The sequence below is a fragment of the Tyto alba genome, unplaced genomic scaffold (assembly GCF_018691265.1).
Source record: "Tyto alba isolate M040663 unplaced genomic scaffold, T.alba_DEE_v4.0 Super-Scaffold_3, whole genome shotgun sequence".
Taxonomy (NCBI): Eukaryota; Metazoa; Chordata; class Aves; order Strigiformes; family Tytonidae; genus Tyto; species Tyto alba.
Window position 1 is genome coordinate 7,212,104 of NW_024881304.1, and position 22,531 is coordinate 7,234,634.

The following is a 22,531-nucleotide window of genomic DNA, read 5'->3' on the forward strand; positions in this document are numbered from 1 at the left end:
AGTGAAGCCACCTTTGCGTTCCCAAACCCATTAATGATTGAGAGCTTTCCGTATCACGCTTGGATGATTCTGCAATCAAACATACTTTCAAGGGTACTCTCTAAGCAGTGGTTCTAATGGACTTTAAATTTAACATGAAGCTCCATTAGTAAAATAAATATATAAATAAAATACATGATCTTTATTAGGAAATCAGGATAGAGAAGACAGGCCTTTGATGCAAGAAGGCAGAGCAGGGTAGGTGATGTGATTAGTACGTTTTTGGAATTTCAATGAGGTACAGTACTGTGCCTTGCTATACCCACATGCTGCTCATAGCTGGCTGAAGGCAAACATACTGCCTTGGCTGAGGTCAAGTGCCTCCCCCTTACCCCATGCTCATGTGAGAAAACCGAATGCAATGAGTCACATCAGTTCTAATAACAGAACTGTCCTCCAGAACTTGAGGAGAAACATCTGTAACAGCAAACAAGTGGTAAAGAGTCACTGGTAATAATTAGTTCAGTGAGTGCAAAAGAAATAAGTGCCTTAGATAGAGCTATATGTATCTATAGAAGTGAGACTGATGCATAGTTAAGTTTCAAGAGGTTTCTCACAATGAGGACAGTCAGTCACTGGAATAATCTCCCCAGGGAAGTGGTGGATTCCCCAACACTGAACACTTCTAAGATTCAGCTGAACAGGGTGCTGGGCTGTCTTGTCTAGACTGTGCTTTTGCCAGAAAGGTTGGATCAGGTGATCCTTGAGGTCCCTTCCAACCTGGTATACTCTATGTTTCTGTGAAGAGATAGGGAGCTTTCCTACCTACACACACACAGTGACCTCATCCCCATCACTGATACTCGTAAAAGCAGGCACTGGTGCAGAGCAGTTGTACTGCCAAGTCTCACCCACACCAAGCTCTTATGCAGATAGATCTGCCAGGCAGCTGAGTCCAACAGGGACAATTTTTCCCCCCCCAGGATAGCCACTCAGATCCAAGTCTAGATTGCTCATTGCACAGACAGGATGGCTGACCAAAATGAAACCAGAAAATGGTTGGTGGTCCAGATAGGACTGAAAACAGCTTATATACTCCTTCAAGAGGGACAGGGAGAACGTAACATCTGAATATCAGACTTCATACCACTTAATTTGGTTCCCTCACTATCAGACAGCTGAAATTAGACACGAGCTACAGTCTCTCATACAGGGCAGTATATCAGGGAAGCAACAAGAACAGAGCTGCTCCCAAAGGGAAGATGACCCAGGTAATGAGCTCACCGTCAGGACACAGATCTGTAGAAACAGAGGCAGGGGATTGCAGAAGGTCCTACCAGCAGTTGTCAGGCAAAGGCAAGGTAACAAGAAGCAGTTAGTACCCCCAGGCCTGCATTTAAATTATGTTCCTGGACCTGTGGGCAGAGGATGTGGGTGGAGGCCCCAGGTGATGCTGGTCAGGATGATTGAGACCTATTAGTGCCCTCAGGGCACTGACATTGTAATTCTTTATCATGTAATTAAGTCCTCACATCACAATACTGAGCAACATGTATTCTTACCAGTGCGTCTTTGAATTTTTATCAAAGGAACCTAGAAAATGGGTGAAAAAAAAAAAAAGTAATTCTCCAACAAGCAAGTGAAATCTAACATTTGCCTCCCATAAAATAATTCACTATTAAATTGATCTCTGGAATACACAATGGATTTAATAGCGCTAATCTCTTACATAACATTTCCCTTTATTACTCTTTAACAGCACTCAAGCTGAGCGTCTCAGCACTTACGTTGCTCTCTCACTCTCTGCAAAGCAGGGTGCATAGCTGGTTTCTCAGAGAAATAAGGCAGCATTAAAGCTAGCCCTGGTGGGCACTTCCACAGATGAAACTGAGAAGCACTGTCATTCTTTACTAACACAGAGCACAGCAGATGAGGTAATGCAGATTGTAGAAGACATGAGGGCAAAAGATTGATTAGAAACAGGGCTGAAAAAATAGGTGATTGTCTTCCTAAACACTGTCAATGTTTCCGTTCCAGTGCCGCCTTTACTTCTGTAATGCCTTGGTCTCATTTCCTTTGGTAATTCTTAAGTGAGTAGGGAGTATTTCTGTTGCCATCTATCATACCAAATTTTTGTCTTTTTTATTCCTCCCTGCACACAGGCAGTCCAGAGGCTGCTGCACAGGTATAACAGTGCAGAATTAGGCCCATAAGCTGCTACTTGTCAGAAGTCAAAAGCATATCTATAAATAGACATGTTTATTTTAGAAGAAGGTGTTATTCAAATGCACGGTTAATACTAAAGCATGAAAGCTAAAATGTCTCCTTCCAGCCCCTCCTACACAAACTTTCCTTTCCAGAGAGACCCCAAAATACATATTCAAATAATTATTTTATGATCAAGATAGTCAGTATTTAATTGAACCTTATTTAACTGCTTAAAACTTTTAAAAGAAGCTCTCAGGAAGAACTCAGGGAAAAAAAACAAGTTGTAAGAGGTGGGATGCCAGGCTAAGGAGGATAAACAAAAATTCTCTGATTCCTAAATCTTCCCTAATAGGATTTCTTATTTAAGTGCTTATATATGTTCTTATTTATAAAGCAGGAATTACATAACATAAAAGCAACACATGATTAAAGCTCTCGTGGTGATTGAACAGTTTTTACCAGTGACCTGTATTTCAGAGACAGTAGTTCTACTGAGTGTGTTTTAATATAAGCTAATGAATATGGCATTAAAATGGATTCATTTGGATAAATCTTCCTAATTCATCGATTGACTGTTATGAGTTTTCAGAGACTTAACTGAAAAGGGTATTTTTTTAAGGAAGAGATTAAAATGCATGACCTTAAATAGAGCCCTCCCATCTGGTTTTCTTCCAAGTGTCTCAATTGCCTCTGTCATTAAGAACACAATACTGCTCTTTCTTAGACTTTCCAACGAATATAGTTATTTTCCTGGGAAAACATGGAGAGAAAGAGCTAAGAGCAGTCAAATGAGATGAATAAGAGAAAGGATTTTGAGCCTTAGGAAATTCTGTTCATTTACGTATGAGGATTATGTACACTGTATAAATAGCAAAAGATTCTCTAGGAACCTTACACAACAAACAGACAATTATATTGCAGGATTGCTGATTAAGACACATGGTACAGGTTCCTGAACAATGCTATTACTCAGACCAAAAACTCCAATCTATTTCTCATTTTCCTTCCATCGGTGGGACTCTAGGATAATTCCACTTAAGTCATTAGGGTTTTACACGCTGGAGCTGGCAATTAGGCTGGGAAGAGGTTTTTGGACAGTGACTATGTATGCTTTCTTCTGTGCCAATAGGACTTTTCAGAAATTAACACTTCAAAGGCTAAGCATCATATTCTGATCTGGGCTAGAACAAAATGAGTCTGACACAACACAACTGAGATCAGCAGACTACTTACTACAGATTTACACCTACATGGATGATAACAAAAATTAGATTTGTATATCAAAGAGACTGCTACAACATCTTATTCAAAGCCAGTGCTCCAGCTCTGCTTTTTGCTTCATATTTATGTAGAAATTGCATTTGCACAGCAGAGACATTAGAGATGATCAACTTCTAGTGCAGTGATTTTTCACTTATGCTCTAGAGCCCCACCTAACCCTGAAAGTGCTGACGCCTGTATGAACTGGACAGGAAGACAGACATCCTGCCTGAAAGAGCTGACAAACTTACCTCATTTAAGGATTTTGTTTTCAAGAGTTGCTTGAAAGAAGTCTCATCTCTCTGCAACACTACTTTATGTACCCAGTTAGAGCTATATATTTATTTCATGTTTTTATTTCTGGGAAGTGGGGCTTGGTCCTCGCGGCATACAGAAGATATCTTGCATTTACTTGTTTCCACCTTGCCTCCCTCTCTCTCCTTCCTCTGCACCCAGCAGTCTCCAGTGGCACTTTTTAGGTGGGTTCAGACTGCAGTAGGCCCACAGAGACAGTGCACCACATAAGGAACAATTATGATGTGGAAAGCAGGTGATGCTTGTGGGAATCCAAGCAATGCCGTCAAGTATGCTTCTGAATTGTCCCTTCCCTGAGTGTCCCATGACTGGGACTGCATGGGAGCCTGTTAGATGGTCAAGTTCTGTGCAGGCAGACTTCACCATGGGGAACCCCCATTTGGAGTAAGGAGGGGTAAAAATGGCAGTGGTAGAGACTCCACAAAAGTGTCTCTCTCATCTGTAGCACAAAAGTTCAGTCATTATGCCTGAACATAGATGTGTCTGAGGTCATGACATGAGGACAACCTACAAGCTGTGTTCCTCTTCAGAATGTATCTTTTTGCACAAATCGCCCTTGACAGCATCTTTCTAGACTCCCAGAGTGCCTGACATTCCTTATGAAGCAGGGTGATGTCCAAGGGATCTACAGCTTTGAAGAGCCTGCAATGGTTTTTCCATCCTCATGACAGTTGCTATTCTTTGGTCTGTCACAATCAACCTCCATTCCTTCCATTCCCATTCTCTCCTGAATGTCATCTGCATGATCAAGTACCACATCAGCCAGATTAAGAACGCTTTCACTGCTTCCCTTTCAATGCCATGAATTGCCCGTTCACTCAGACGGGGCTACCACTGCAATTGTTTCCAAAGGAAAACTGAACCCACCTCGCAGCCCAACAGCCTGAGAACTCACAAGGTAACAAGAACTTGTCACCACGAATAAACCGTGGAATGTAGCTTTTCTGTGTGAAGTTTTAATTACAGTTGGCGAGTGTGAGTTTACAGCTGGAGATGAGGCCGTGTGTGATATCAGCAGAATAAGATGCCAGTATCAGTGACTGTATCACTGTTTCCAAACAGAATTCATTTGGAAATTGCTTCATCATTTTGAGAGGTCTTGGAAAATGCTTTAATCTCTTTCACAGAGTTTCTAGATTGTGATGGTTAACATTTATCAATCACATTGTCTTCTCAATTTTAACAGATAAATCTTTATTTCCACCTGCAATGTTAAAGGTGGATTTAAACCAGCATATTCAAAGGCAGAATTTGTTGTCAAATCATTTTTGGCTCAGTGTCAAGTTTGTCTTTCAATTTAAAAATTAGTTCTAATATTATTTGATTTCCTAAGGAAACGAGACTTATGCAATTACCCTCACTACATCTGTGTTCTGTATCTGCATTTATATTATTTTTTCTGTCTCTCATAGCTTTTGCACCTGTTGGCCAGTTTCAACCAAATTTTACAGATTTATGGATGTTAAAGTCCTTGCAAGGTTTGTGAAAATAGGCAATCAGGAGTTTGTGAAAAAAGCCCAGACCTAGGTCAAAACATCTTCCCTGCAATCAATATTCACACTACCTGATGGTAACTCATTTGTGTCTACTCTTGCTGCATTTACACCTTGAGTGGATGGACTATCACAACAGAGACAGGCTCAGAAACACAACAGTAAAAATAGCACAGTCTTTCTCAAAAATGTGCTCCCTGGAGCAGCATGTGAGCTTAAATTCCTTTGGTAAAAATCACAAGCAAGTTTGTTCATTACAGTGAAATTACCCCAGATTTACACTGTCAAGACTGAGAACAAACACTGCCTTTACACACATTTAGTTACATTTAGTGGCAAGAGTGAAGGGTCCAGTGCAGCAAATTGTTAATCTCAGGATCAAGTGTGTTGGTTCCATTAGGACTGCTCGAATAAGGACTGCTCATGGGAGGGTGTGTGAACCAACAAAGAGATGGAGACAGAACAAGAGCCTGTTCTGGCCCACACACTGATCTGATTGTTAGCAAAGATTTTATCACAAAAAAAAATTATTGGTACTGGCTAGCACGTTAGAAAGAATTCAAGTCAATGTACAGGTCCCTGGGTACTGCATCACTGGCAGCTATAGATAATAAAATGATGCTTTTTATTTTTTTACATTAGGAAAATGATTGTGAAGGTCTGTGAGACTGTGAACTTTCCTCAACACCATTTAAACAGGCCCCTTCCAGATTTAATACTGTGCTTTGTGTTCGATCTTTACATTTCATTACTGTAATCACTCAGATATGCTTCTTGCTTTGTGAGATTTTGAGGGAAGAAAAGGGATGCAGTTTTCCTTATTAGCCACTCCTTTTCCTCATCTCAGTGTCAGGCTTGCTGTGAAGAAGACTGTCAGTTTGTTTTATCACATGCATCCCAAGGCAGCTCCTTTTTTTTTCTCCCTGACTCTCTTGTGTCATCACAGCATTTGTGGTCTTGATCTCAGAGCACTTCTTACTGAAATGCATGAATACAGCTTTTCTCTTCCCAACTATTATGGCTGCTTCTGATGCCCCATTACAGCATCAGTGTCAGTATAAATAATTATTTAAGCTTTTACAAAAGGTGGAGTTTCCACATTTTCGAAGCACCTTTGAGCCTGGACAGCCAACACTAACAGCATACTGACGTTCTCTATCACTAACTTTTGACAATAATTAACCGATTTTCTGTTTGAAAAACAGAAAGGGCTTCTTTCACTCTTTTTTAAAAGGGCTTCTTTCACCCTTTCTCCTAGTTATGCCTATGGGCCTGTCTCAAACCACTTCAAAGAAAGAAGTTTCTCTAAAAGAAGACAAATGCAGTGTTAAAGTAATTTTCCTCTCTGACTTCAAAGACACCTTTCTTAGATACACCCCTGCAAAACACTTTCTGTATTTCATGCCAGGAACAAACTCTCCTTTATCAATGGTATATAACAATCCAGACAAAACCAGAACATCCCTTATACAGGAGGTGTATCAGGTAGATAAGACCATATTTATTGTGTTCAATTTGATAATCTTGTAAGCAGAAGTAGTTTGAAGCAGAAGGGACTGAGAGGTCCTGAGGTACTGATGTGATCACTACCTTCATGTCTGATGCTAACCACGGGACCATGGAAGGGCATAAATATCTCAGAGCCCGCTTGTGGATTAATTGACTTTATGAACTTTTTTCCCACTTCTTCAAGAACTTTCCAGTCATACACCTATCTATAATCCTTCTCTCTATCACTTAGATACATTTCTGGCTCCTATTCTGCTTCCAAGATGCCCCTTTCCATTTTTTCCCCATATCATTTCCAATGCCCACAATGTGTTTCTTGTCCATCTGCTTTTCCCTGCCTTACATCACCATTTTTTCTTCAGAAAAATTCTTTTCTTGCCTCCTTCTGAGGTGTTTTCTAGTGTTCAGAAATAGGTGATATTCTTTCTGTTGGCTTGGACACAGGTTGGGATGGAACCATGAAGGATGGTCTTTGGGAAAAGAGTTATGTTACAGAGGAACTATGGAACTGGGACTGTGAATAGGGATCATTTTGGGACAAAAGACTCTTCTTCTTCACACAAGTCTTAAAAGTTTTGGTCAAAATACAGTTTTGAAACAAAAAATTGAAAAGGTTCGATCAAAAAATGACAAAATTAAAGTTACAGTTTTTCAAAAAAATACACCGCATTGAGATGGGTGAGAAAGAATGTTTCACTGATTTTTGTCAGAATCCACAAATAATACTGGTTTTGACTGGGAGATCCAAATTCTCTTTTCCTTAACAATTCCTTCATGATGCTTGGTATGTTCCTTAGCTTTTCACTGCTCGCCTGTGAAATGGTGCTAACAAGGCTTCTATACCCACCTATTAAAATTCATTATTATTTATAGCACACACTGATACTCCAAAGAAAAGTAGTTTAAAAAGCAAAGTATCTTTGTTATGTTAATCCAGAACACTAAACATTCACTTAATTTAACCTACATAAATTAAGGAAGAAAGAAATGATGTGGGGAAAAAAATAACTCTAGAAAAATATTGTCCACTTAGTCCAACATACTTGCTCCTATGTACATAACAAAGGGTGAGGTATTTCATTTCGCAGAGGCAAATTGCTGGAAAGAAGAAAAAGTCATGGTACTATCTGGTAAGAATCTGTTTCTTCTTACCCAAGACATAAATCTCGCTGTTGACTACAGCTGTGCTGAAGCGGTATTTGGAGTACTTCATTGGCGCGCCTTCTGTCCATTTGTCTTGGCCTGGGTCGTACCAAAACGTTCTGTTACTTAATCGATCCGGCTCATCGTCAGGCAGATCCATCTGTATGAAATATGACAGCCATATAATAATACAACATTTGGAGCCCTCTGCACACGCCTGCATGCAATTAATCACAGCAGACAGCTCAGCAGATAAATAACATAAACACATCAATTATAGCTGTGAAGTGATTCATACTCACTAGGGTTTAACAGCACCCATGACTTGTGGCTGGGAGTACACTGTAGAAGGCAAATGAATAAGAGGGCATCTATATTCTGCAGCGATAAAGCTGAAGGTTTGGGTAATAACAATACATTCATGGGCCCAGCTCTGGCAGAACGTACCTCTTTCACAAGGCTGCTGTAAAGTCCTAATAATAATAGAGGGGAAAACATTCTATCTGACATTTTTTCTTCCTGCTAAAGGTTGAAATCTAGTCCCACTGTTACTCAGACCGTACTGCGAGTCTCAGTGAGGCACTTTGCTGCCCTTTCTCAGGCCTGTATATATACATAACTTACTCTCAAGTCGTTTGCACATTTATTTAGTCAGCCTAACCAAGTAATGTTGTTCAGCTGCCATAACTTCTCCTTCAATAGTTTTCACAATAAGCTCCTAACCCCCGCTATATCTTTGCTGCCATAATACTCTTTTTATACTCACTCCTACTCCTCTTGTTCTCTCTAATCTTCTTCCCCTTTCCCTGCCTGTCTCGTATGATGTAGGGAACTCAGATTATGTTTTCTGGGTACAACACCCTTGAATGTAAGCAGTAGGCTGTGGGGGGAGGATCCTGAAATATTTTGGGATGAAAGGTTTCACATAGAAAGAGTGAGAAGGAGAGAACTACTTTGCTTACTTGTGATGGTGTTATATGTGTTCTTGCTTTGCTTGTTATTTTTCATTCCCAAAAGACCTTTCCAACACAAGTGTCATGGACAAGATAGGAGGACACAAGATAGAGAGTAAATATAAAGCCCCATGGTTACTCCCTGTAAGTGACCAGGGGTGTGCTCTTTCTCCATGATAAGTGTGAAACACTAATTTATTCACTGAAAGTGGGGTAAGATGTGTATTTTCAACACAGAGTAAGCATATATTTAGGAGCAGGCACCATCTGACATGCTGTAAATTCACATCCTACCTCATTTTTGTGGTAACATTCACCTCAAAGTGCACTCTGTGCTCTTTATGTACAGAAAACGTATCATCCAGCAGCCCTTCTCTCTGTCCGAAGGGTCTGAAACCTTCCTCTCAGCCTTACCAAATGCCTTTTTCCATTTTAAGAGCCCCCAGTTACCAAGGCTGGAGTCACTTGGGTTTTTAACTCCGCTGGTGTCGGTGAGGCCAGACCAATGCTGACCTGGAGCAGTGCTGCTGTGAGTTGAGCCCTTGCCCTCCTAAGCTGTCATTTTATGTCCTGGCTTGACTTTGTCTTGTCTTGTTTCAATTGCAAAGCCCGAGTGGGAAGGGAACGTGTATTTATCTCTGTTCTGTAATGGACACATGCATTTAGGGCATTCTGTCAACGATGCGTCGTTAGTATTTGTTCAGGATTGACAGAACATTCAGTGCTGCTTGAGCATAGGGACAGCTCCTGGCTTGATGAACTAATTTGCTTTCACAGTGCAGCTGTGGTAGCCCTACATATACAATCACTGCATCTGACAGGTGAGTGTGGGAGCTATACAGTACCAGAAGAATTCAGCACTCTGCAGTGCTGGCCTTAAAGCACTTCTTTGAAAGCTTTAGCTAAGTTGTTCTGACCTGCTCTGGCATGCCCTAATCCTACAAAGCTATGGGTTTTAATCAATTACTGTTAATCTGCTCATCTCAAGCCTATTTATATATAAACTCAGACTCCCATGTATTGTTACTGATAGTACTGGTTTGCAGGTATCCATTCCAGGTATTTTCGAGGTGCCTATACTTTTTAAAAAACCATTTTTGGCTCAATATTCCTGACTTGTGCTTCTAAGACACTTTTCCCTTTACAGTCTGTTCTGGAGAACTATTAAGACAAAGCTGGTTGTCTGAGTTCAACATTGATCTTTGTAATACAACATATCTTTCAGTTCAAGTTTTTTTACAGACAGATTGTTTCTACATTAAGTATTTTCACATTTTAATCCTTTAAATAGTGGGATATCCTTGCTCAGTTGTTTCAGTACTAGAAATACTCTCTGATCTTTCTGTTGTCTCCTTTGGGGACTCCTGCACTCAAAATATCCAAAGAGGTGGAAATCTTGTGTTTTCTGAATGCATCTCACTTTTAAACACTTTAAACAGTAATTTATTTCAAGAGAACACAAACCAGTGAGATGTGATGACAGTCTGAACATATTGCTGTCGGCAGTAAGGATTACAGATGCTCTACTTCATTGTCAAGTAAATGTGGGGCTTTACCTTGAATGCTCAAATTTAAACTGCAGAGCAGTAAATAAGAATGGGCTATGCTCTTTAAAAAGATGTTTCACACTGGGAGGAACAGGAGAAGGCAAGCACTGTTCCTGACATCCATCCTCCTTGTAGCATAGTTCTGTACAGTCCCTGTAGTACTGAATATGGTATCTGTGGCCCAGTTGAAAATTCCTGGTAAAACTTTACATTCCCAAGCAATGCAACTGAAACAAATAAATGGATTGATTGGAGGAATCTGTTTTCCAGAGAATGCTTTGACTTTTAATTCAAAATATAATATAATTCAAATAAATGAACTTCAGATAACCAAAAAAATTTCCTGAGAAATTGAGGTGAACTTTAAATTCCAGATATAAATCTCTCCCTGAAATTTGTCTGTGTACATGCTTTTCAAATACAGGACTCAGTCAAGGGCTCCTGTATGATTTAAATACCTTTATTTACTGATACCTAGAAAAATAAAGAGGATGGTATCTAAGGAAAGGCTGAAGTTAATCCATTTTTCACAGCCTGTCATGACAAAAAGGTGCCAAATATGTACTAAATATCATTCTGGTTATTTCAAGTTTTTTTGCAAAAATAAGGTGTTTAACACAGTAGCTATTTAAAATGGAACCCGTGTTGACACAGAAGATGTATTTTAAACTCTTGCTCACTGTGCACATCTCTATGAAATAGCTGCACTTCCTGAAATTGGTATTTACAGTGAGGATGGCATAAGATGGATATTATTCTTCTTCACCCTGTTTGGTTTTCCTGTGGAACATGTTTAATTAGAGGAGAGTGAGCAATTTATTCTTCTGTTATCACTGATGTATTTTTCCTATGCAAGAAGCATCACAAAATTACACATCATATAAACCAAGCATAGATCTACTTGTTAGTAAACAAACAAAACAAAATAACTGGCACATTTCTTTACCTGTGGTGTCCAGCCACCCAGCACATAGAGCTTGTTCTTCACCGTCACCACCACATGGCAGGCTAACGGTACTGGAAGAGGCGCGGTGCTTCTCCAGGTACCTTGCTCCATGGAATACTTCTCCACACAGTTTGTGACCAGAAACTGATTTTTCACTTTCATTTGCCCTCCTATTACATAGAGATCATTATGGGTAGTGCCCAAAGCGTACAGTTCACGGAGCTGAGTGGTACACAGGCTGTGCCAAAACTGGTTTCCTTGTGGGTAGTATCTGTAGGAAAATCCAAAGTTGTAAATGCCCTGGTTCACTGAGGTTCTATCAGCTTGTTTTGAAACATTACCCCCCTCATCACCAATGTTTATTCAGACAATGGTACAATGACAAGAAGAGCTTTCTCCTTCACAGAGAAGTTGTAAAATTGAGCCCTATGTTTGCAAGAACAAGCATTTTTAGTATGAGGAATCCTAGGCACCCTTTCAAAGATATATGACCCTAATTAAGGTAAGAAGTCCCTTACTTCTTCATGTCCTGCTCAATCACAGTTTCCACTGAAGTTAGTGGGAAGAGTGAGAGCTCAACACTGCTGAAAATAAGGCCACTTCATCTGTCTCGGTATGGATTTGCTTCCTTAAATTTAGGCATCTGTATTTGAAAATGCTGTCACCATTTTTCAATTTCAACTTTAATCCAGAAAATGTCTGGTTTTCTTTAAAAAGGGGACATCTGAAAAAGACATTAATAAAAACAGAATGATAGTTCACAGTTATCAGTCATTATCCTTTCATCACTGAAGTACTATCATTGACAGAGAAGTGTGTTTTCTCTGTCTTACTGGTTTCCTGGGGTCATTTGCTTGACTCATTTCCCCCTGCTAATGACCTAGAAAAGAGTATCCTAGGAAAACGTTGAGATTTGAGTGATGAGAACATAAAATCCACATACATTGATGTAGGATCTAATCAAACTTATTTACACAGAGATGCCACTAGAGTTAATCCTCCTTTTTTCAGGAGAAAAGGCATCAAGATTTGGTTGTATGTATATAATTCAGTGCTATGAAGATAAATTGTGACAAATTGATCAGAGTAATAAAAATCTCTGGGAAAACTTTCAAGTAAAGAATTCTTTGTCTAATGTGTTTTTTTTTTTTTTTGTCCCCAGAAACATTATTTGGATTTAAAATTTTTGAATAATTAGGAATTTTCTGACAGAGGTTACACACCTATAAATTTCGATGTTCCTGGTCTTTTGTCTAGACATTTTGACAGCACTTGCCTCGCCTGCCACAATAATATCATTTTTCTCAGTGACAACACCAGTGCAAACACATCCTAAACCCTCTCCATACTTTGGAGAGGAGATGAAGTAAGTCTTCTGTGTCGCAGGAGCATAACAAAAACTGGCATCTGCATAGCTACCATGTCTTGACCTAATGCCGAGAGAATTGTTGCCAATGCAGAGTAAGAGATCAGTAGTCTCCATGCCGTATCGCAGGCTGAGAGAAGGGAGGCTGGATAGTCTGATGGTTTTCAGTGCTTCCTCAAACATATCATTGCATTCTGAATTGCACAGGATTATTGTGTTCCTCTTCCGGGCTTCCATGAGAAAGGAAGGGCTGACAAGTACCAGTCTCACTTGCTTCAGGAGCTCAACCAGGTGCTCTACACGTGATTTTCTGCTGTGCTTGACCCATCTAATGACGAGGTCCAGAATGGTCTCCTCCCTGGAAATATTCAGATCATCTGATTTTATGAGAGTCAACAGCTGCTGGAATTCAATCTCTAATATTTCTTCCTGTAAGCTCACCTCAGCGAAATGCTGGTATAAGTATTTCCTCGCTTGATCACATAAATCTTCTACCCCAATGTGGTTTGCAAAGTAGTAGATGCCCACACAGTTGGAAGTATCCATATGGTCCATCATGTACTTCTCACACATACTGAAAACATCTTCCATCTGCATGAAATATGCAGCAAGTGCAACAGTCTGCACATTCTGATTAGTGAGGTGCAAATCTGCACTGTACATGTAATTGAGTATTACTGACACACTCTCTGCAGAGATGTCATACAGTACCACTTCTCTTTGTGTGCATTCAGCCAAGCCACAGGTAAACATGGCTTTGAAATAAGGACTGAAGGCAGCCAGCACCACCTTATGGCAGGGGAATTTCTCACCTTCTGCAACTAGGACAACATCAATTATCTCTGTTGATTCTTTCATTCTCTTTACTTGTTCCAATAAAGTCAAGCTATGGCGCTGCTTTCTTTTCTCCTCAGGCTTATGATCCATGGTTGATCTCCAAACTTCCTGGTTTTAAATCTCCTCAGAATTCAAGGTCTTCATCAGGAATGTTTCTAGAGATAGAAGCATAACATAGTCCAATAAGAACAAATTACCGGGCAAATGAAAATTACTGTTAAAATGTAAAGACAATCATTCTATAGGGTGTGATCTAAATCAGTAATGCATAAAATGTATGTAAAATTACAGTGAGGTCTCAGGCTCAAGATCTCCAAGACAGAATAAAATAAAAATCAACAGTTCAAATGATCTTCAATATTCAATAACTTCCCCACATGTTTTGTGATTATTTAAAGAAAACTACAGACTTCCCTTCAAAACAGGCTTTTTCAGCTGCCTTCTCCCTCCTTTCCCTGATCCTGAACCAGAGCCTATTAAAATCGAGGGAAAGATTTCCACTGACTTTAATAAACTCTAGGTCAGGCCCTTAGTCCCTTGGCTATTCAAGTTTTGTCTCTCGTGCACCTGAAGGACCTCAGCCTTTGCTTAGATGCTGAAAGTACCCTATATTTTCAACATCCCCTTAGGTTAGGCAGCTACAATGGAGTAGTGCCTTTCCAGTGCTCACAGCTCCTCTCAAACTAGGAGTTATGCCTAAGCAGACTTCAGAAAAGGGTGTTACAAGACTAAAAAAGTGGAAAAACATTGCACTTGCTTCTCTCGTTAGTTTTTACAGTGAACTACACCTCTGCAAAGAGGGTGGGAAATAAAGCCACTAGTACAACCCAGTTCAATGCCATTTTACAGAGGCATGAGAATGTGTGGATGTGTTTAATACTCTGCTTTACCACCAGACGGCTACCAGTTTGCAGACCAGTTTTAATTCAAAAGCCCCGTGCAAAGCAGTTAGGAAGCTGCCGTCTCGTTACTCTACCAATGGATTTGACTCTCTTCTATTACTCCCCGCTTTACCAGTAGCTTTCTCCCCAGGCTTCAAGCTGTTGTCAAGACAATGTTGTGGGCAGAGACAGCTTCCACCCCTGAAGTGTGGTGGTACAACTGGCAGGAAGCAACTCAGTCTAATTTGCCAGATTCTTTACTCTTTCACGCCAAAGTGTAGGTCACTGGTTTTTACTGAGTTGTTACTGGTTTGCTTTGGGATAAAGAAAGGGTTAGCAAATAGGGGCCAGATTTTGAGCTGTCCGCCCACTTCTCAGCATGCTGCTTAAGTGCTGCAGATTCACAGAGTTTTGGTTCCACTTACTGTAACCTCAAATGGGGTTTTTAATTAAATTGTAATTATTCACACACTCTAGTTTCATTTATGGGGAAAACAGAAGGAATTTAATAGTCCTATTTCTGGGGGGTTTGGCGGGGCCCCTTTACTGAACCTCTCAGGCTTTCAGATCAGCAAGCTGCAGAATGTGAGGTACAGTGGTAGAGCTGTCAATGGGAGAATGATGTCTATGTATCACTTGAGGAATAGCAGTCCTTAACACAGTTTTTGTCTCTAATGTGGTAGTGAGACAGTTCTGTTGTGGAAATGCATTAACGACTCATGTCATGAATCACCAATACACAAACAAGTCCTAAAGCTGTGGTATAGCCATGTTTGAAGCACATTGTAGACAGGCTATGATTTGCTTTATGAGACTATTCAAATTAGTAACATTCCTCACCAGCTTAAATATTTGCAGGATCAGGATCTTGTATGACAGATTGAACTGTTTTTCTCAAATCCTGGAAGTACAAAGAGTTGCCTTAATTTCATTAAAGAAATACGTATCAACATAAAATATGTGAAATTATTTGAAATCCACCTGAAGGTGTTTTCACAAACAGTCCAAACTTCCCTATAGATCTAGATAGATGGAATTTTAAAAAATATTATAGTTATTTCCCAGGTAAAAAGGAAATCTACAGCTATATCATCAATTTCAGACCTACTCTTTCTGTTCAGTTGTTTTTGGAAGTAGTCATCATTCTGTTTTAGCAAATTACATAGATTCCTCACTTTGAGTGCTAAATTAAAAGCTAGGCATGCTTGAAGACTAGCATTTCTTTGATTTTATCAATTCTTTCCATATTCCAAATCTGGAACTAGAAGCAACACATCTGAGAAATGAATCTGGGTTATTACCAGATTTTAAAAATGGATTTGGAAGACAAAACATTAACTTCATAGTCTGAATGTGGGCCAAACTCTGAGCTCTTCTTATGGTACTTTTAAAAATCAATCAAAGGCAGTAAGTTTAGTACAAATCATAAAGCAATGGTATTTCCAAAACCTATAACTTTTTTTTTTTTTGATAGCTACAGTGAAATGAAATACTGCATTTGAGAAAATGTAGGTCTCAATCCTGCATCAACGGCATCTGGGGCAGTCTTTACAGTCAGTAGAAAAGAAGCCTTTTATGAGATAAAAAACATTATTTTTTTCTAAGCCTACATGATGATTAGGTGGCCAGTTTATTGTTTTTTCCTCATGCTGTTTTATTACCTTGTAATATTTGATCTTCACTGCATTTTGATAAAGGAACCATACCATATCTCAAAGATCATGTCTTGTAAGCACACATATCTTAAAGCAGATGACCTATAGTGTCTTTAACCAGATTGTTCACTCTCCAACTGGATGAAGATGTTAAAAACTACCAACAAGACCGCAATCCTGTTTAGCAACCTGACTAAACATGGTTTCTCCTCCAAAATGATCAACTTCTCTCCTTTCTCCTTTGTGATGTCAGAGCTTCACACATCCTCCAGCTTTTCCATAATGGACAAAATGTGCATTTTTAATGTGAAGAACAAGTGAGATGATTAATCATCATCATCTTTCCCAGACTTTTGTACAGATCAGGAAGAAGCCATGTGTACAACTGAGTTATGATTTCACTTCCTTTACTGGTCACTTTTAAGTTTTCTTTCACTGTTAAAGAAAACACTTTGTCTTTGATTGCACCGTTCATCAGATTTGTGAATTTTATGTGTTCATTTACCACTGATTAGGATATCTGGCACAACATGCTCACAGCCGTTCTCTCCTCTCATCATTAAGGCATTAGCAATAGGAATCTTAAAGCACAATGTAGCTCATGTCATTTATGTATTACTTTAGGCACAAATTATCTGATGGAGAAGTCCTACACCCACCACCCAGATGACGAAGGGCGCTGCCCATCTGCACCCAGTGCCGGGTGGTCTCCTCTGCTGCCCACAAAGCTGGTGGGTCAGCTCTGGGCATCCTCCCCGGGAGCAGCAGGTACAGCCCGTGAGTGGTAGATGGTGTGGCCTCCCTTCTCCTGGAGCTGGTCCATATCCCACCATCACCTCGCTCTTGGACACTCCTTGCACAATGCAGCCCACCTTGCAGCCAGGATCACCCACCAGCCTCCTCTTCACCCACCTCACTGAGCTATGCAGATCAACACTGCTTCCCCAGCCAGAACTGCAGTCCAGCTTAGCTACCACACACTTGCAAGAAGGCAGTATTTGCCTTCCCTTGTAAGAATGCACCTTCTTCATCTCCTTGCTCTGACAGCACATCAAGCTCCTGACTGAACTGTACTCAATAAAATCATGCTGTTGACTTGTATGTAAGTCTACTTCCTCCATCTTACAGCTGAGGAAACTGAAGCTAAAAGGTTAAAAAAGAAAAAAAAAAAAAAAAAGAAAAAAAAAAAAAAACAACAACCAAAAAACAGTATTAAATCCCAGAGGTGAAATCCTTTCATTAACTTCAGAAATTCATCCCTGTGCCTGAGCTACAAACTTGTCACTCCCCTCCTGGCTTTTAGCAGTGTTTAGGTGAGGTCATTGGAAGGATATTAATATTCTCCTTTATACCACTGGAAAGACTATTAAAGGGTAATAATGAAACGGTGCTGCTTTGCTCTCCCCTCTGGGTTACAGAGGAAAAAAGATGGTACATTGATATTAAAAGAAAGGATAAATGTGATACAAATATAATTTGCAGTGAGACACTATACTAAGATTATGCCAGAGGCTGGGTTGTCATTATAAAACCTCCCGTGCAAGGCTCAAATCCTCTGTAATGTCACCAGGAGCTGAAATCAGAGTTATTGCCTTATTCAGAGTTGTTGGATATTTTTTTCTTCTATTGTGAAAAATTGATTCAGGTGCAAATCTGCATTTGATGTTACTTTATTTCAGAGCCAAGCTGTTAATTTTCCTCCAATTCTGGCTACTACTTTAATTTTTATATCAGCTATTTTGTTAGTCTAATTTCACTTTTTTTTTTTTTGCCTTTGTGTCATGAACCGTATGAAGAGTCATATATAATTTTATGCAGGAGCTACAGCATACGTTTTGCAAGGCAGTAGGGTGCTGCATGAGCAGTTCAAAACATAAATAAGTGCACTGCTGTGAGCTCAGCTCTACAGCTTTTATGAGGCTATCAAACTATAAATAAATGCTGTCCTCATTTCTCAGTTACACTGCAGCCTCTTTGAACTGCCCCAGCACAAAGGGACTGTGAACCAGATGGAAGTATCTCATCAGGAATTTCCCTTAACCTCTGAAAAAAAAACAAACTACCTTGTAATTGGAGACATTATTTTGTCTGTATTTTTGCCTGGGACATAGATTTTTCTTGTCTTTTCTCCCAGCCCCAAGGAATCTCCTCTTTCCTGCACCGTGGTGGGAGGGTGGGAGCTGCAGGACCTGGCCCAAAAGAGGTCACAGCACCCAGCATGGGGCAGCGGGCTGCAGCGGGGGGGGGGCACCTCCTGTGTCCTCATCTCCCTCCTCTGCTTTTTTTTTTTTTTTTTTTTTCTTCTTTGCCTTAATGAGGCTGCCCTGTCTTCAGCCTGCCTCCCTTCAGGTGCTGAAAGGATCAGAGTTCAGTCACATCAAAGAACCAGTGCCTTTGCCTATGAATTATTTGTGCTTCCTTTATTATCAGTAAGCTGAGAAGCAAATCTGTTAATTGTATGCATTATGACATTTGGCTGACAGCCACAGTGAGGCAGAAATCAGTACCCAGATGATAATAATGTTATAATCTTAGGGTTTAATTATGAAGGCTGTGCTGGCATTTAAGATCAAGATTTTAAACCGTGCAAAAGTTCTTGCAGTGTTCAAGAAGGGCAAGTAATAATGTTAATCTTGATATAAGGAGCAGATATCATAAGAATAAGATATAGAAAAGAAGCTTCCAGGGAATTACAGATGTTCCTATATCTATAGGATTATAAGAACTATTCTCTTCATTCTGATACCTGGAAAGGTGCCAGAAGAAATTATTACAGGATTGAATTCTAGGAATTTAGAGGGTAATAAGGTGATAAAAGCAGCTATAGCACCTATTTATCAAGAACAACTTGTGTCAATCCAATCTAATATTCTTCATTTTTTCAAGGATAATAGGGGATAAATTAGGTACTTTGTCTTGAGTGAAGTTACTGATATGGTCCTACATGCTATCATTAGAAAGAGATTGTGATGAAATCAGCTGACTAAATCAATGTAAATTAGATGCCCAACTGACTGAAAAATCAGATTCAAACAATAGTTACCTGTGGTCAGACTGGGAAGTATTTCTCATCTGTGGCTAGAGATCTGTGCTGAAAAGTTCTGTTTCAGGGAACACTTACTTTCTTGCTTTGACTTAGATATGATTTCTTGGATTAATTTAATCCATGCTGTCCAGATAAAATATACAAACTTGTGGCAGAGCATTAAGTGGGAGAACATGCAATTATATGGGGGAAATTTATGCCTATATGGTTTGAGAGGGCATACAGGTAAGTGTCTCTAATAAATGGTTCCCTGTGACAGTTAGACATTTAGCGTTTGGATGTGTCTCAAGTATCACCATAACTACTAGCAGCCAGGCTGCCTTTTCTGAAGTTTTCTGTATTCTGTCAGTTGCTAGTTACTTGGGTATTCAGGATTTTCAGGTTTTCGAAGGCATCTAATTAAGTTAAAAGTCCAAGTCCTACTTAGGTTCACTGTGCAATTTAGGAACTGAAGCATCTTCAGCACTCTTAAAGGTAAAACTTCAAACTTCAGTCTTAAATTGCTTAAGGCAGTTTTGAAATGTATACTAGATGATGTGATCTTCCCATTAAAGTCAGAAGAGGAACTCTCCTTGATCAGCCCTATCAATCTCCCAGGATCAGGCCCATGGCAGGTACATTTCAGGTGATCGGAATTGATTTATTGCTGGCAGGGAAGGAGGAATTTTGAGGTTTTGAAACCCTGAACACTACAAATCAAGTTATGCCATTGGTCTATATAAGATAATGTATGACTTCTGAGAGAGATTTTAACCATTTTTCTCCCTCAGTCCCTGTGGCACCCTGTCTATTTTCACATGCCAACTGATACTGAGGATCCTGAGCCAAGGCAGTCTGAGGGCTGATATCCAGGCATGGGCCAGCTCCTGCTGGGACGAGCGCTGCTAGGCATGCCTATGGGAGCTTTCTTAGCAGGTTACAGTCTGCAAGGGGTGCAAAAGGAGGCTCTTAGTGCAGAAAGACAGGCTGCTGACCTACAAGCTGCTACTATAGATGTAGACAGTTGTGGCAGTGTTGTGTTCCCGTGTGTGCATCCCTGCTGCTGTAAGCACCCTGCTGCCAGCAGAGACTGCAGTCACCTCCACTCAGATTGCTACAGGCCTGTCTTTTCTGCAGTAGCTTACTTGTTTTCTTTCTCATTTTGCTGCTCTTAATTTAAAATAAAAATAAAATGGGACTTAACAAGGCTCTTTGGGCTAGGAGAAGCTTGATACCTACCAGTGAGATTTGAAGCATCCTGCAAAACTTCAGAAACTGTATTTGGGAACATGTTTGTCTATCGGAAGGAGACCTGAAGATGCTTTGATCACTTTTCAAAGCCTTTGGGTAGTTTATGATTCTGGAAAGATTTGACAGTTTGAGCTCCGTTTACTGCCAAGACAGAGACCTAGATGTGGGATTGGATTAATATTGATCCTATCTCAGCAAATACCAGGCATACTTTTTTTTTTCTTTAAACTGTTATAGATTCATGAAAAAAAATCAAAGCAGTTGAAAATGAAAGAGCCTGTGGGCCATCTTTTCAAATATGCCTTCACCCGACCTTAATCTTACTCTGATTCAAAGCTCAGTGAAGTTGCTCAAAAGAATCCCCCAATTTAAGTAGAAAATGAATGTGGCTCTGTTCACAAACAAATGCCTACAAACAAATCCCAGACTGAGCCAATTATGTGCGTTAATTGCATGAGAAGAATAGAAGCTAAATATATACATACAGACCCCATTTCTTTTACAGTTCACATGTGCAGATAATTTTTCTTACATATCAAAACTAATTGAAATGGCAAAGTGCTCATTCACAGAAGGAGGATGCACAAGTTTTTTTACATATCCAATGACAGATGCCGGAAGAATGAAAATGTATTTCAGTAGCTCTTTAAGCAGTCTGGCAAAGGTCTTGGAGGTCTCTCTTTTTGCGTTTATCTAAACATACTGGTGAGTATAAGAAGGGTTTACTTTGTGGAACAATTATATCATACAATGTAAATTGGACTGCATCACAATTAGAAGATATGTAATTTAATAACTTGGTACAAACTAGGTTCTACTTGCATTTTTACAACAGAAAAGATTGTGAACACTAATTGCTAATATTTATATAAAACTCTGATGTATGTATCCATTTGGTGAGCAAATGCTATTATGTAAAAGCTTAAATATCCCTGTCACTCAGACGAGAAATGAAAATAAATTGCAAGTTGTAAACCCTTACAGCTTTACGTCAGCATTCCATTAGTTACCATTCAAAACCAGCCTTCCGCATAAATTTATCTAGTTTCAGTTTCAATTACTACCAAGCAAATATCTGGGTACGTCCATACCCACAGAAGAAAAGGTTCATAGCAACCCATGGCAACAACACAGCACCACCTCCAAAATGGCCCCTGCACTAACACATATATTCGTTACCTGCTGCATTTTCAATCCCCACTGAACCCTCATATCAAAAGTGTTCGGCCTCTTGATGGTTCAGATCAGCCCTAGGCACATATAGATACCTTGTACGGGAGACGCAAGAGTTTCTCTGAGCTTCCTTACTGGAAGCAAGTGTAGATGTTTGCAGGCTTGTGGAGTGTGCAAAACCTCCCTCCATGCACAGACGTCAGACACTGAAATTTCTGGATCTGCAGGATTCCGCACTGCTGACAAACCCCATATAGCTGCAAACACACCCCAGGTTTGATAGTGTTCAGGGGTTCCCATCCTAACTTTGAAATTAATCTCTTACATTTCCTTTATGAACTGGATAACAGGCACTGTAAGAAACTGAGAGGGCTTAAATTTTGGCACCACCAATGGGTCCTACAGCCTCCTCCCCACGTAGCTGTCCTGCAGCTGACTCTGCATCACCGTCTATAGGCCCCCACTCCAGCATCTTTAAGGGTTCCTCAAGATATACGTTCAAGCACCCCTGCCCACGAATTCCCCAGGCACCCGGCAACCCAAAGCAGCCTGACCCTGGCATTTCCACATTGCCCATCCATCTCAGCACCAAACTCCCTTCTCCCTCCTGCTCTGAGTGTGGAAAGGATTCAAATGTACCTTTCCGACGCCGGGAGCGGCAGGTGTCTGTGAGAGTGCGTGGGAGTGGGAAACAGAGATCTCACCCAGCAGCACAGAGCTTCTGGTGAGCAGCGAGGTGCCAGGGCTATAAATAGCTCGTGCTGGGCTCCTGGCTGGGACAAGGAGCTGCTTTAATGTCATGCACAGGGGCACGTTAGGACACAGCTGACCGGCAGCAGTGTCCTGCCCCCAGCCCGCCTTGGTGCTGGAAGGCAGCAGGCTCCTCTGTGGGGTGGCACAGCCACCGCTTGTGTCGGTGGCCCACCTAAAGGGTGGTTATTTTCCACCCCCCCACCCCAGACCTTGGCACGTCACTGTGTGGCGGTTGTT

General features: G+C 40.4%; 1 protein-coding gene across 3 annotated transcripts in view; it reads right to left on the reverse strand.

Moving 5' to 3' along the window:
* Nucleotides 1–22,247, reverse strand: part of KBTBD12 (kelch repeat and BTB domain containing 12) — a 41,676-nt gene extending 19,429 nt beyond the window's left edge. For 2 of the 3 annotated variants that reach the window (XR_006165933.1, XM_032994884.2), the window contains exons 1-4: nucleotides 22,181–22,247; nucleotides 12,577–13,712; nucleotides 11,354–11,624; nucleotides 7,917–8,067 (exon numbers count right to left, since the gene is read on the reverse strand). Coding sequence is in view for 2 of the 3 variants with exons in the window: in XM_032994884.2 (XP_032850775.2) it covers nucleotides 7,917–8,067; nucleotides 11,354–11,624; nucleotides 12,577–13,646 (1,492 nt within the window). In the remaining variant the exon portion in view is untranslated. Of the gene's footprint in view, nucleotides 1–2,823; nucleotides 2,938–7,916; nucleotides 8,068–11,353; nucleotides 11,625–12,576; nucleotides 13,713–22,180 lie in introns of those variants that run through there. The other variant, XM_032994885.2, reaches the window with a different exon arrangement.
* Between the last annotated feature and the right edge of the window lie 284 nt (nucleotides 22,248–22,531).